This window comes from Mobula hypostoma, chromosome 8 (assembly GCF_963921235.1).
Source record: "Mobula hypostoma chromosome 8, sMobHyp1.1, whole genome shotgun sequence".
NCBI lineage: Eukaryota > Metazoa > Chordata > Chondrichthyes > Myliobatiformes > Myliobatidae > Mobula > Mobula hypostoma.
Window position 1 is genome coordinate 145,037,353 of NC_086104.1, and position 16,585 is coordinate 145,053,937.

General features: G+C 43.5%; 1 protein-coding gene across 3 annotated transcripts in view; it reads right to left on the reverse strand.

Moving 5' to 3' along the window:
- The window catches only part of LOC134350282 (receptor expression-enhancing protein 1-like), a 66,419-nt gene that overhangs the window by 38,290 nt on the left and 11,544 nt on the right, over positions 1–16,585 (reverse strand). For all 3 annotated transcript variants that reach the window (XM_063055317.1, XM_063055316.1, XM_063055315.1), the window contains exon 2: positions 3,308–3,380. Coding sequence is in view for 2 of the 3 variants with exons in the window: in XM_063055316.1 (XP_062911386.1) it covers positions 3,308–3,380 (73 nt within the window). In the remaining variant the exon portion in view is untranslated. The remainder of the gene's footprint in view (positions 1–3,307; positions 3,381–16,585) is intronic.

Sequence of the window (16,585 nt, forward strand, 5' to 3'; positions counted from 1 at the left end):
AGGAGAACATTAAGAGGTTCTTCATCCACAAGGGTATCCAGAAGGCAAGGCAGGAGCAGAGGGAACTGCGTAAACTCCAGACAGAGTTGCAGCAACTTCTCCTTCTGCAGTCGAAGGGGGTGGATGTCAGGGAGGAATTGCGAGAGGTGAAGGGCCGGCAAGCCCATAACCTCGCCGCCGAATCCTCCAAGATCATCTCCTGATCAAGGGTCCAAACCGTGGAGCAGGACTAGACGTGCTCAGGCTTCTTCTTCCAAAAGGTGCACAGGGGGAGCTCTGTGATCCACAACCTTAAGGAAGAGGATGGCTCAGTCGCGTCCTCGCAGACCGACATACTGAGGATCTGCAAGTCCTTCTATGCTGGTCTGTACGACGAAAAGGCCACAGAATCCAGCCTCCCGCAACTTCCTGTCGTCTATCACGCAGGTCTTAGACGACGGCAAGCGGGAGAGTCTGGATCAGCCACTGACCCTGGACGAGCTGACAGGCTCCATCCATTCCTTTGGGTCGGGTAAGACTCCCGGAAGCGATGGCTTACTGGCTGAGTTGTACTCGGCTCGGTAGAACTGGATGGGCCCAGACCTGCTGGAAGTGTACAACGCTATGCTTCTGGCCGGCAGTATGTCTGAGTCCATGAGGAAGGGCATCATCACCCTCATCTACAAGTAGAAGGGGGAAAGGGAGGACATTAGAAATTGGAGACCCATCTCTCTCCTGAATGTGGATTACAAGGTCCTGTCCAAGGCTATCGCCAACAGGGTCAAGTCTGCTCTGGGACAGGTGATCCACCCAGACCAAACCTGTGCTGTACCGGGCAGGAAGATCTCAGACAGCCCTGCGCTGCTGAGGGACACCATCGTGTACGTGCAGGACAGGAGGGTGGACGCCTGCCTGGTCAGCTTGGACCAGGAGAAAGCCTTCGACAGGATATCGCACACGTACATGGCGGACGTGCTCTCCAAAATGGGATTTGGGGAGGGAATCCGGAATTGGATTAGACTGCTCTACACAGACATCCGTAGTGCAGTGCAGGTCAACGGGTGGGAAACAGACAGCTTCCCCATCAGGTCTGGAGTCAGGCAGGGCTGTCCCTTCTCCCGTCTTGTTTGTCTGCTGCATAGAACCCTTTGTGGAAGCCATCAGGAGGGATGAGGGCATAAGAGGGGTGACGCTGCCAGGCAGTGGAGGGACCCAAGTGAAAACCTCCCTGTACATGGACGACGTCACCGTCTTCTGCTCTGATCTGAGGTCAGTTCGCAGGTTGATTGGCACCTGCGAACAGTTCGAGCTAGCGTCGGGGGCCAGGGTCAACTGCACGAAGAGCGAAGCCATGCTCTTTGGCAACTGGCCCGACCAATCCAGCGTCCCCTTCACCATCAGGTCTGACCACGTGAAGGTGTTGGGGATCTGGTTCGGAGGGGCTGAGGTGTGCAACAAGAACTGGCAGGAGCGGACTGCTAAGGTGAAACAGAAACTGGGACTGTGGGGAGGGCGCTCCCTGTTGATAACGGGCAAGAACCTGGTCATCAGGTGTGAGGTGCTCTCAGGGCTGCTGTACTTGGCGCAGGTCTGGCCCGTCCCCCGCTCCTACAGCTCGGAAATCACCCGGGCTGTCTTCAGATTCGTCTGGGGATCCAAGATGGAGCGGGTGAGACGGACCGTCATGCACAAGTCCCTGGACAACAGGGGCAAGAACGTCCCCAATGTCGCCCTCACCCTGATGGCCAGCTTCATATGTGGCTGCATCAGGTTGTGTGTAGAACCCAGGTATGTGGGCACCAAGTACCACTATGTGCCCAGGTTCTACCTGTCGCCCTGGCTACGAAGGATGGGTCTGGCCCCACTCCCGCGCAACACCCCAGTCAGCTGGTCGTTGCCGGCATACCTGTCCTACGTAGCAAAGTTCTTCCAGGAGAACGCCTTTGACCACAGGGCCACCAGGCAGTGGTCGGCACGTAGTGTCCTGCAGGCACTGCAGGAGAAGGACGTGATGGACACAGTGGGGTGGTTCCCTGAGCAGACTGTCCAGTTCATCTGGCAAAATGCCTCATTGCCAGATCTCACCAACAGACACCAAGACCTCGCCTGGCTGGCGGTGAGAGGGGCCCTCCCAGTCAGAGCCCTCCTGTACGCCCGGAACGTCGTCTCCGCACCCCATTGCCCACGGGAGGACTGCAGTGAGGAGGAGTCTGTGACCCACCTCTTTGCACACTGCCAGTTCGCAAAGAGGGTGTGGAGGAGGATGGACGGGCTAGTGTCACGTTTTATCCCCAGCAGCTGCATAACAGAGGACTCTCTGATCTACGGGCTGTTCCTGGGGATGCACACGGAGACCAACATCCGGTGCTGCTGGCAGATCATCAACTTGGTGAAAGACGCTCTTTGGTCGGCCCGAAACTTGATGATCTACCAGCACATGGAGATGTCCGTGGGATAATGCTGCCGACTGGCACATTCTCGACTGCAGGAGTACGTGCTGAGGGACGCACTGAAACTCGGTGCAGCCACCGCAAGGGCCCGGTGGGGAAGGACCACAGTATAGGTTTCTCCACCCGTGGGAGTGGGAGGGGTCAGGGGGCGGGGAGTATACCCCTCAACAATGATATGGTAAGCTGAACTACTGGAGTGCCACATGGTTGGCTATAAATACGGATAGGGACTGACTATAATGAAAACGTATGTAAAGGATGAAAAGTTATTGAGTGGTTTATTGTATATATTTATTTTTGAATAAAGTATATTTTGAAATAAAAAAAACTAACACATGTTAATTCAGCTAAGATTGTTGCAGGATTTTATTTATGGGACATTGAGCAGGAGCTTAAATGGTCAGGTGACGTTTCATAGATGACACTATTGTACTATTTACCAAGCTGTTGACTGAATTTTGACGCCTAAATTACTAGTACAGATTGCCCAGACTAAGATTTCATTCCCTGGGAAATAAAAGATTGATGGTTGACCTGTTAGAAGCATACAGATCATAAGGCTCATAAATTGGGAGCACAGTCAGACCCAGGGAAGAGGTGCTAAAAACAAGATGGCATAGGTTTTAAGACCAGAGGTGAGAGATTCAAAAGGAACATCAGCAGCAGCTTCTTCACACAAAAATTGATGTACATCAGCAACGTTACCGTCTAAATAGGAAAGGTTTAGAGGGCAATGGGCCAAATGCTGGCAGATGGGATTAGCTCACTGGGGAAGGACAGATTGGGCCAAAGTCTCTATGGCTGACTTCTGGCCATCTGTAACCACAAGGGGTTTAAGCAGCAAGGTTAGAGAGCAATGACAAATAGAGCTTACTTACATATTCCTTCACATTTTTGGTCTTGATGGCTTTATAAGATGCATATGCAGGATACAAAGTACCAAACGCAAGCCTGTTTCCAATATAAAAAAGGAAAATTTAAGTAGTGCTATTTAAGTAGTAAGGAACAATATAACAAAGCAGGAAATTACCAACCTCTTACACTAAGAAATGTAGGGAAATGGTTGGAATCTAATGTTCCAGAAGCAATATGAATTTACAAATGGAAATTAATGTCTAACTGGGGTTCTCTAGGAATGTAACTTGTTTAATAGATAAAGTGGAAACTAGTGAATATAAATGCTTTTTGAAGTTCTATATAATTTTGATTAGGCCCTCCACAGGAGGTTAGTTAATATATACAGCTCATGGAATTAGGGGAGTGGGGGAATGTATTGACATGCATTGCAAAAAGAGGAATGAATGGACTCTACTCAGTTTGGCGGTATGGATTTGTGGGGCACAGAGTGATTGGTCTTGGGCCCCAGTCATTCATGATCTATAGAGCAGGAGTTCCCAACCTGGGGTCCATGGTAAGGGAGTGGGGGTTGTGTGTGTATACACAGACACACACACAGATCATATATATACACATATATAAAAAAAAAGGTTGGGAACCACTCATCTATAGTAACTGGGCCAAGGAGATCAAATGACATAGTTGTAAGTTTGGTAACAAAATTAAATTAGACGAGTATAAAGGATACAAGTGGGCAATATGGACATGTTAATTGAGTAGGTGAGAACATGATAAATGGAAAATAATGGAGGAAAATGTGCATTAATGGGTAACCTCACATGACAGGAAAGCAGATTATTTGTTAAATGGTGAGAGATTGGATAATTTCCAAGAGACAAACGTACTCATACAGAAGTCACCGAAGGTCAACCTGCAGATACAGCAAGCGATTAGGAGGGTAAATAATAGAGAATTGTTTATCAGGAGGGTACCTGATTATAGAAGGAAACATTATATTTACTGGGGCCTTGGTGAAATCACACTCAAAGCACTATTTCAGTCACCTTAGAAAAGAAACTCAGTTGCCATAACAAGCGCTGCGAAGATTCACTAAGCTGATTTCAGAGATGGCAGGTTTGCCAAATGAGAGGCAGAGGACACTGGGCCTGCATTCTTAAGAGTCAAGGGATGTCTTCAAAATTGAAATTTCTAGGGGCTTGACAAACAGGATTTTTTCAAGATGGGGCACAATTTGAGAATTAAATGTGGGGAGAGACAGAGGAATCTTTGGGATTTTTTCCATCCTTGACTGCTGTGGAAAAAAAAAGTGTATTCATTTGAAACAGATTAATAGATTTTTGAGCAATAATGGTAATCAATGAATATGGTGACAGTACTGGAAATGGCACTGAGGTTAAAAAACATCAGTCATGATTTTGATGAATAGCAAAACAGACACCAATCCTCAAATTAAGAACACAGCATCATAATGAAAAGTCCCTACCAAATGCTTAAAACACTGATTGTCTATTATCAGATGGAAACATAATCACCCTTATCTGAAAAGTAAGTATAAACAAACTGAACTCTGCCACAAATGTGTAGTTTAGATACAATTGTAAATCAGGACTTAAAAAAATAAGATCACCTGAATCTTGTCATAATAAAGCATATCATCAGATTAACCCTTAACCAACTTCTTATATTGGAAGATCAACTGCTCAAAAGGCTCTTTGTCAACAAGTGGTTGTAGAAGAACAGGTCTGGTGTAAGGTATATTAAAGTTTCTGGTATTGAACAGGTTTGAGTGAATGTTTACTTAAAGGGCGCATTTGTAGTCTCAGAATTCTGCACTCCTAACAAAATGTCAAACCCAGTGACAAGTAGTTCATCACTGTGCTGCATGGATGCAAAAATGCTAGTATGCTCAAAACTGACAGCATTAGGAAAACAAACTAGGTCAAACAACTGCTTAGCTTGGCTTATGTAAACCAGTTTGCTTTCTTGTGGTTTGCTGTCAGAGAGCTCCCATTCCCTATTTTGGGACAATAATTTCCTCATATGGCTAGACACCACCCCCCCCCCTTTAAAACTTGTGCAAGGAACTCTAAGGCCTAGAAAATCCTGTTAGATCCAACTTGCCCCTTAAAAAAAACCCACTTCATACCAACTCAAAAATGACAACAGCTCAATTCCAACTGTTGAAAATAACAACAGTTGCAATTCCTCATGCTGAGAAGCTCTCGGGTTTCTTTAAATAGTAAAACCCACAAGCATGGAACAGCCAACAAGATGTGCCAAAGCCTTGAAATAGGCATGTCCACTTCACTTTGACAGCCACCTGAAGGAAACCAGGAAAATTAACTAAACTACTGATAGGAGAGCTCAAGATTCAGTTAAAGGGGCATAACATCAGGTCTACAAGCTTCAGTTTATACCTTTTTTGGTTTTGTTCACTATTTCCATCAAAACCAATCTAGAAATGTGGCAATGTTGATCACAGCTCAACAAACTATTCCTTCAGTAATCAAACTCAAACTTGCAGTAATTTGCAAAAATATTGCAAACCCATTAAAAAAAAAATCAGGGTGCTACCTGACCTGCTCACAAAACAGCTCACGGCCTACAAACATCAGGGTACAGACTGAATGCTATCCACAAATTAAGGTTTTCTGCATGCAAAAAGATTTTTAAATTACTATCTGTGGGCACAGAAATGGGATTGTGCAGATATACAACAGGTAATTGTTTAACATACAAATAACTTGGATATTGTTTGCTAACATAATCAAAGCCATCACTGTAATTGGTAAAAGAATATCAAAAGTGGATTCTTATGTCATGCATTTAGCTTTTGCTTGAAGCAAAAAAGAAACAACTTTGCTATGGAGGGGACTGCCTTGAATTAAGTCTGTTAAGGAATATAACAGTAAGTGATTATGATACACTTAGCGTATGATAAGCTTAACATAAACTAGCAAGATGTTTAAGAACACCACAGCAGTAATGCACAAAAGAAAATAACATTGCATCAATTATTTCTCCCCACTCTAATATCCCAAAATGTGTGAAGTAATCCAACTTCTCTTCTGAAAGAGCTCAAAATTTAAAGAATAGCTGCATAACTATTACAGTTATGGTAAAGCAGAGTTAAGATGTCACTAGAGGGCGGCTTCTTCGAGCTCATCAGTGAAACGGCTTAATTTCTCTTCTTTAATGTCTCTTTCTTTAAGCTGGATGGGTTGTCGGAGTCTGTGACCTACAACTGCACTCAAGCGGTGGTTCTTTACACCGATGGTTCCCGCTTCCACAGCTCGTTGACCAGCTGCTTTTGATATCCCTAGGATGCGGTCTGGAAGACACAAGCTTTCAGGGTGAGGCCCTGGGGCCAAATCGATTCGATATCGCTGTTGCCAACTGCGGCGTTGTGGGAGAACGGAACATCATTGCAACAGTGGATGAGGCTGTTGGAGGCCTGTGTACTCAGGCGATTGCACTCTTACTCTCAATGGTGGGATGAGTTTGCTGCCAATTTTCGACTTGTAGAAACTTGGAATAAAAATGATACTGCAGACTGTAACACTGTAATCAGTGAACTGGTTTGTTTTGTTGGTCTCCACTCTTGCTGTGAAATGGAGACACCTTTCTGTCCCTTGTTAGTGAGAGCATGGCCTGTTGAATTTACTGGACTTTTGCTGGACTTCAAATCATGGTTTCTCTTTGGGGTTTTTGCTTTTGCTTGCTTGGTGGGTGCAGACATTCGCTGCTGAAATAAGTTGGGGGGGAGCAGAGGGTTGATGCTTTGCTGCTGCTTGCTTCTGGGAAGGGGAGGGGTGCTTTGGGGTTCTAATATTTCTCTGTCATTCATTTTTTGGGTTTCTCATCTTCGTGGAGGTCTGCAAAAAGTGAAGATTTCAGATTGTACACATGTATACATTCTGATATTAAACTGAACCATTGAACTACAACTGTTCACCAATATCTCAATCAAGTGAATTGTGTACAGCATGCCTGACTGTACAAGTCATCACAGCCAAATTTGGTTTCATTCTCAATGGATATTCAAATCAGAAAGCAAATTATTGCAGCATGCTAACACTCTATTTCAGTCAGCATGGGCAATTACTACTACAAAAGACGTTTTCTAGAAATTGAGTGAGGCTTCATTGTGTTGAACCAAAATTATTTGAGATACTTATTCCAGCTCCTATGCATAAAATGCTGGAGATACTGAGTAAGTCTGGAAGCATTTGTGGAAAGAGACCCAGAGTTAATGGTTGAAATCGTAAATCATTTATCACTCCAGATCTTGTGTTTTAAATTAATTTACAAAAAGCCACAGTGAGCTGATTGTTCTCCAGTATCATACAGAGTTTTGAATGCTGTATCAAGTAGAGGCTAGAACTTTAATCAGACTAGTTTCAACTATTGACAGAACCTAATTGTTGACAACACAGACTTTAAGATTCCCATCCCCAATAAAACCTTCAACAAATTGAACTAAATAAAAATGGGTGAGGCCAATTAAAAAAAAACTACCCGAATGAGTTTAATGTGCCTCTCCTACCCCTCAAGGAAAAAGACTGTCCGGATACCAAATTAATGCTAACTTGCAGCTGCTGCACTTTTTAAAATCTATCTGCATACAAGCAACTGGAATAATAACTTGAATAGCAGAATCACAGCACACACACACAGCCCTGAAACAAGCTACATACATCAAAGTTGCTGGTGAATGCAGCAGGCCAAGCAGCATCTACAGGAAGAGGCGCGGTCGATGTTTCAGGCCGAGACCCTTCGTCAGGACTAACTGAAGGAAGTGTGAGTCATTCTTCCTTCAGTTAGTCCTGACGAAGGGTCTCGGCCTGAAACGTCGACCGCGCCTCTTCCTATAGATGCTGCTTGGCCTGCTGCGTTCACCAGCAACTTTGATGTATGTTGCTTGAATTTCCAGCATCTGCAGAATTCCTGTTGTTTGCCTGAAACAAGCTACTGGAGTTCAGTGCAAATAGGTGACAAACCCTAACCCTAATACCATTGTCACAAACAGGTCATATGGAAACAAGTAGGCAGAAGAGAAAAGCAGAATATATTTACAAAGAGACTATATTTTAGTGTTCAGAAAGATCTTTACGTCCATTTACCATACATAAAGTTATCATGCATATAAAAGGTAAAAGAAACTTGGGCTTTTAGTGTAAGAGGAATGAACAAGATCAAGGAAGTCTTGTATCTATGCAGGAGTGTCAGACATTTTAGCACGGCACATGGTCTTTGTCTCCTTACTGAATATTGTAAAGAGATCTTTGGTTACTTATAATGATGCAAGATGCAAATTTAATTAAGTTTCATTATGCAAATAAAATACAACTTTACCTCAGTCTTAAAGTTAATATCTTACTCTAAAGTGTTCTTCCTAGCTCTAAGCTGCTCCCCAATTAGGAGAAACAGCCTCCCATCTACCCTATCAAACCTCCCTTAGTACAGTGCTTCAATAATATCACCCCATTTCTTCCAAACTCAACTTTTTCCTCAAAAGGCAGCCCCTTCATCTGTAGAAGGAATGTAGTAATGCACTGCACTGCCTTCAAGATAAGTGCATTTTTGTTACATAAAATCACCAAAACTGAATGCAGTCATTAGTTACATGACAAATTTGTTTTCTGTATATGAACACCTACATCCACTCAAATACAAACAAATAACAACACACTTTAATACCTTGCTTTTCTTTCTACTGTGGTAATCACTGGGTTAAGTTTTTCAAGAATGTTTAGAAAATAAAGAGATCAATAATGACTAGTTAAAGCAGTGAAACGCAAGAAGTGATTTGTCATAGGATTACAAATCAGAAATTGTTTTGAAAAGCCATTGGTCATAAATAAATAATTACATTTATAAGACAGAACCAGTCCTTCAAATGACAACACCTCGAAGTAACATTCACCCAGCTTTATATAACAGCAGTAATACATTGGGATGCCAAGAACAATCAAGTTCAAAGAAAGAGCATGATCGTCACATCATATAACGCAGTACATAATGAATCAATATATTGGGAAGTTAGCTTGCTTTACTAGTAAAGTCTCATTGAGGCCCAATAAACTGCAAGTTACAGGTCTGTAGTTAGCTGGTTGCAGTAAGATAAGAAATTATGGGTTATTCTAGACATTTTCAATCCAGGACTTCAGAGCTGATTGCTACCACCTAATGTGAGAATTAGAAGCTTTAATTAAAATGGAGAAATACCAAAGATTTGCTCAGAATGAGGCCAATTAAAGAAATGGATTACCCGAATAAATTTAATATGCCCATTACATCCTCAATGAGGTGTCCTCAATATCCCACTGACTCAGTACTAATAACTAGTATGCTACACAGATAAAGGGAGCTCTTTCTGGTAAAGGTCCAACCAGAGGGGGGAGATAGGGGAGGAGGGGTGGCATTACTGGTCAGGGATACTATTACAGCTACAGAAAGGGTGAGTAACGTAGCAGAATCCTCTTTTGAGTCAGTATGGGTGGAAGTCAAGAACAGGAAGGGAGCAGTTACTCTATTGGGAGTATTCTATAGGCCCTCTGGTAGCAGCAGAGCTACAGAGGAGCAGATTGGGAGGCAGATTTTGGAAAGGTGCAAAAATAACAGGGTTGTTATCATGGGTGACTTTAACTTCCCTAATATTGATTGGCACCTGATTAGTTCCAAGGGTTTGGATGGGGCAGAGTTTGTTAAGTGTGTCCAGGACGGATTCCTATCACAGTATGTTGACAGGCCAACTAGGGAGAATACCATACTAGATCTAGTACTAGGTAACGAACCGGGTCAGGTCACAGATCTCTCAGTGGGTGAGCAACTGGGGGACAGTGAGCACTGCTCCCTGGCCTTTAGCATTATCATGGAAAAGGACAGAATCAGACAGGACAGGAAAATTTTTAACTGGGGAAGGGGAAATTATGAGGCTATAAGGCTAGAACTTGCGGGTGTGAATTGGGATGATGTTTTTGCAGGGAAATGTACTATGGACATGTGGCTGATGTTTAGAGATCTCTTGTAGGATGTTAGGGATAAATTTGTCCCGGTGAGGAAGATAAAAAATGGTAGGGTGAAGGAACCATGGGTGACAAGTGAGGTGGAAAATCTAGTCAGGTGGAAGAAGGCAGCATACATGAGGTTTAGGAAGCAAGGATCAGATGGGTTTATTGAGGAATATAGGGAAGCAAGAAAGGAGCTTAAGGGGCTGAGAAGAGCAAGAAGGGGGCATGAGAAGGCCTCGGCGAGTAGGGTAAAGGAAATCCCAAGGCATTCTTCAATTATGTGAAGAACAAAAGGATGACAGGATTGAAGGTAGGACCGATTAGAGATAAAGGTGGGAAGATGTGCCTGGAGGCTGTGGAAGTGAGCGAGGTCCTCAATGAATACTTCTCTTCGGTATTCACCAATGAGAGGGAACTTGATGATGGCGAAGACAATATGAGTGAGGATGATGTTCTGGAGCATGTTGATATCAAGGGAGAGGTGGTGTTGGAGTTGTTAAAATACGTTAGGATGGATAAGTCCCCAGGGCCTGACGGAATATTCCCCAGGCTGCTCCACGAGGCGAGGGAAGAGATTGATGAGCCTCTGGCTAGGATCTTTATGTCCTTGTTGTCCACAGGAATGGTACCGGAGGATTGGAGGGAGGCAAATGTTGTCCCCTTGTTCAAAAAAGGTAGTAGGGATAGTCCGGGTAACTATAGACCAGTGAGCCTTACGTCTGTGGTGGGAAAGATGTTGGAAAAGATTCTGGGCATTTAGAGAATCATGGTCTGATCAGGGACAGTCGGCATGGCTTTGTGAAGGGCAGATCGTGTCTAACAAGCCTGATAGAGTTCTTTGAGGTGGTGACCAGGCATACAGATGAGGGTAGTGCAGTGGATGTGATCTACATGGATTTTAGTAAGGCATTTGACAAGGTTCCACACAGTAGTGTGACGGGGTCCTGAATTACCCCTATGAACTGTGCTCGTTTACCCCTATGAACTGTGCTTTTGAAAAGAGAGAGTTATTTAACACCGCCATGTTGTTTTGAAAAAGAGAGAGAGAGAGAGAGAGAGAGAGACGAAGACTAACTGTTGGACTGTCACTCTAAGGCACTGGAAGTAATTTTTGGATTTCTGCTGAGTTGGAGTTGGAGATGGCACCGAGCAGCTTGTAAGTTGCTATGGTGACCGAAAGTGGCGTTATTTAATGGACACTTGATGTTATGATCTTCAGCAGGTTGTTGACACTTCAAGGACGTTTGCCTGCTTGCATTTCTTCAGAGAGGAAGGAGGAGTTATTTGAATGACAGTTGATGCTCAGCACGATAAGATAAAATAGGAGGTCAGATGATAGACCTCAGGCACACGCTCTGGACACTGAATGAGCACTGTTGTGCCCGCAGGAAAAGTGGGTTTTGGAGGATCGATCAGGCAGATGATCCATCGCTCTTGTAGTGAAAAGAGAAAGGGGTTGACTGGTAGGGAGCTGTTCATGTGTCCACCCTTGCCTGGGGGATAGCTCCACCACAGAAAACTGGTCCCCTTTGCTAAAGTCACAGTCAGTGACTTTTAAAGGATTTCGAAGGACAACGAGAAGATCAACAGTGTCAGCTCACCTGAAGACTCAAATCTCTCCCTCTCTCTCCATCACTACTCAACTAAATACCACGAACTGAACTGAACTTTACTCATCATCATAAGACTGTATCTTTTTACCCCTAGACTTAAAGCTTGGTTTTACATACATACACACACATATATATACACATACACACACACACACACACATACACATATACACACACACATATATACACACACACACATATAAAAATAAAATCACTGCTAACCTATTTGATTTATCTACATTTATGTTACTGCATTGCATAGTTACAAATAAATATTAGTAGTTTCTAGCAACACTGGACACCAAAGTGTTCTCCATCTCTGCTGGTTCTTTATTCCCGTCACGGGATACATAGGCTTATACAGAAAGTCAGAAGGCATGGGATCCAGGGAAGTTTGGCCAGGTGGATTCAGAATTGGCTTACCTGCAGAAGGCAGAGGGTCATGGTGGAGGGAGTACATTCAGATTGGAGGGTTGTGACTAGTGGTGTCCCACAAGGATCTGTTCTGGGACCTCTACTTTTCGCGATTTTTATTAATGACCTGGATGTAGGGGTAGAAGGGTGGGTTGGCAAGTTTGCAGACGACACAAAGGTTGGTGGTGTTGTAGATAGTGTAGAGGATTGTCGAAGATTGCAGAGAGACATTGATAGGATGCAGAAGTGGGCTGAGAAGTGGCAGATGGAGTTCAACCTGGAGAAGTGCGAAGCGGTACACCTTGGAAAGACAAACTCCAAGGCAGAGTACAAAGTAAATGGCAGGATACTTGGTAGTGTGGAGGAGCAGAAGGATCTGGGGGTATATGTCCGCAGATCCCAGAAAGTTGCCTAACAGGTAGACAGGGTAGTTAAGAAAGCTTATGGGGTGTTAGCTTTCATAAGTCGAGGGATAGAGTTTAAGGGTTGCAATGTAATGATGCAGCTCTATAAAACTCTGGTTAGGCCACACTTGGAGTACTGTGTCCAGTTCTGGTCGCCTCACTATAGGAAGGATGTGGAAGCATTGGAAAGGGTACAGAGGAGATTTACCAGGATGCTGCCTGGTTTAGAGAGTATGCATTATGATCAGAGATTAAGGGAGCTGGGCTTTTCTCTTTGGAGAGGAGGAGGATGAGAGGAGACATGATAGAGGTGTACAAGATACAAATGTTTGTATAAAGAGGAATAGATAGAGTGGATAGCCAGCACCTCTTCCCCAGGGCACCACTGCTCAATACAAGAGGACATGGCTTTAAGGTAAGGGGTGGGAAGTTCGAGGGGGATATTAGAGGAAGGTTTTTTTACTCAGAGAGTGGTTGGTGCATGGAATGCACTGCCTGAGTCAGTGGTGGAGGCAGATATACTAGTGAAGTTTAAGAGACTACTAGACAGGTATATGGAGGAATTTAAAGTGGGGGGGTATATGGGAGGCAGGGTTTGAGGGTTGGCACAACAGTGTGGGGCGAAGGGCCTGTAATGTGCTGTACTCTTCTATGTTCTATTTAAATTTCTAATTTCCCACATCAGAAATTGAACTACATTATACACACAAGAGATAACATAGATGCTGGAAATCCAGACTAACACACAAAATGCGGGAGGAACTCAGTAGGTCAGGCAGTGAGGAACTGGGTGGTGATAGGTGGAAAAGGTAAAGGGTTGAAGGAGGAGGAATCTGCTAGGAGAGGACAGTGGACCATGAGAGAAAGGGAAGCAAGAGGGGCACCAGGTGGAGGTGATAGGCAGATGAAGAGAGAGGCAGAGGAGCCAGAGTAAGGAATGGAAGAAGAGGGAAGGGGGAGGGGAAAAATTACCAGAAATAGGCCCATCTTGGGTGCCATGGTAGCATAGCAGTTAGCACAATGCTATTACAGCTAGGGTTGTGGGAGTTAGGAGTTTAATTCTGAAGTCATCTATACATCAGTGGTTGTACATCTTCCCTGTGGAATGTATGTTTTCTCCAGGTGTTCTGGTTTACCCCAACAGTCCAAAGACATATCAGTTAGCAGGTTAATTGGCCATTGCAAATTGTCCCATGGTTAGGCTACGGTTGATTGGTGGTTGCTGCGCAGCATAGCTCAAACAGCCAGATGGGCCTATTCTACGCTGTATCTCATTCAATAAATTCTGTCCCCAACAAGCAGGATTTTCCAGTAGCCATCCATTTTAATTCCAGTTCCCATTCTGACAAGTTAGTCCATGGCCTCCTTTACTCTCACGATGAGGCCACTCTTGGGTTGGAGGAACAACCTCATATTCCATATGGGCAGCCTCTAACGTTATGGCATGAACATCGATTTCTCTAACTTCCAAAAATATTTCCCCCTCCCATTCTCTCTTCTTTCATTCCCCATTCTATTCATCTTCCACCACGACCCAACTTCACCCATCACCTTCTAGCTTGTACTTCCCCTCCCCCACTGTTATTCTGGCTTCTTTTATTGTCCTTTCCAATTGCAATGAAGGGTCTGGGTACAAAATGTTGACTCTTTATTCCTTTCCATAGATAATGCCTGACCTGTTGAGCTTCTTCAACATTTGTATTTATTACTTTCAATTTCCAATACCTGTAGAATCGCTTTGTTTATCCTTGGTGTTGTTGGATTAGAATCCAGATTGTTTTTCTTTGTAACTTAGACTTTCTTTACATTTGCTTACCCGTTTGCAATCTTTTAGTAACTTGCCGTGCATTTGGTTCCATATCCTTCTAGATTATTTATCAGCTTGTGATTCTGTTAGTACCCGCGAAACAGGTTTCTTACCTAAAACAGTCCAGACCAGTTTGTGGTATGAAGGGAAAGTATGTGCTCAGGTTCCTTCTGCTACTGTTAATCTTTACCTCCTTGCTCGTTGATGCAGGTTCAACCTGTCTGATTTGACCAGTACTCTGCAATGGCTGCAGCCAAAAGGTTTCTGCCTCATTCCTGACATCTGAAAATTTTCTGGACAATACTATCGTCAGATCTGGCCAATAACTGGCCCTCAAAAAAAAACAATATTGAAACAATATTCTTCTGGTACATACACCAGTGTATAATGGAAGGATTCCCCTATAAGAGTGACTACATCTCTAAAGCTTATCATTTGTTAAAGTACTTTGGGATAATGCAAAATCAAAAGAAGGGGAAAAGAAACATGCCGATCTACTTATGGAGAGTTTGTAAAGTATCAAAATTTGACACAACTTCACAATGAAGATAAGTTTATTTTTTTTGAAGTGGGAAGGGGTCAGAGGGAATTGCATAACTTAGAGAACTAGTCAGTTGAAAGTGAAGCTACTACTAGTGAGGATGAAAACAGAAATAAAACACCATGCAGCTTAAAAATTCAAAGATTGCAGAGGACTGTACAAGGCAGAGAGATAAAGAACTTTTAAAGACTGAAAACCAAGTATATTTAAAAGCTTTACTCTTTTCCATAGATGCTGCCTAGTCTGCTGAGTACCTCCAGCCTTTTGTGTGTGTTATCATCTTTAAAAGCTTTGCTTGACCAAGAGGAAATTTGGTCAATAGACACAAGCAGCAAGACACAATTTAGTTCTAATCAGTATGTAAACACTCTTGAACAAGCTCACACTTATAGAGTTTAAAGTGGGAAGCAGCAAGAATGTAATAATAGAGTCCAGTGAGGGTTTTAAAGGCACGTCACTGATATAGTTGGCAGTGGGCAGTGGGGTGAAGCTATGTCTCTATCAAAGGAGGTGTAAGACGTTCCTTCTCTCCACAAGCCTTTGGTCAAGATGCTTAGCCGCACCCCCTCCTCCAATCAGGGTCAAATCAGGTGGTGAATAGTTGTATCAACAGCTGGTGCATATCACAAGTCCTAGTTATACAACTACCGACACCAGGCAGATAATCTGAGGAGTATTGATAATGGCCTGGGTCACCTGTCTTGGAAAACCACTGCTCAGAAGGCAGCAAATGGCAAACCACTTCTGTAGAAAAATTTGACAACAATCACGGTCATGGAAAGAGCACAACTGCACACGTCATACGACACGGCACAAAACGAACAAACATTGATAAGGAGGTACAAACACCAGAAGTGGTGCTGTGGGATAGCTCAGATCAAGATTGTGGATACACACAGCTTGCTATGGAGAAGAATAAGTATTCATTTACACATGAGAGGGTGTCACAGAAATGAAAGCATTGTACAATAATCCTAGAGATCACCTGGTGTTAGACATGTCAGAATACACACAAAAAAAGTCACAAGTCATCGTAAATAAAGGGCCGAACTATGCAGTGGCCCAAAACGCAGTGTAAGCTCTTTATTTTAATACAGTCAACAGCGACGTGTCAGGCATTAATAGGTCAGTTGCTAACAATTAACAAATAGGAGACAAAACCTAGTTGGCTAACAGGGCGTATACTGTTAACAAACTTCAGTTTTTAAAATTAATTTATTCAAATTTCACACTGGCTGATAAAAGACTGTGGAAAAGTTAATTAAAATCAATTCTTATGCAAAGATTTAAACGTCAGGCCTTGCTAACTCCAGGCTTGCTCAGCATAAAGTATAATGAACTCTGACAGGGAAAATGGACAAAGACTGGTTCCTTCGACTGGAGTCTAGAATAGGACAGGCACTCAACTTCAGAATGAAAAGAAATTTCTTCACTCCAAGAACATAGTAGAGTACAGCACAGGACCAGGCCTTTCAGCCCTCAATGTTGTGTCAAACTAATTAAATA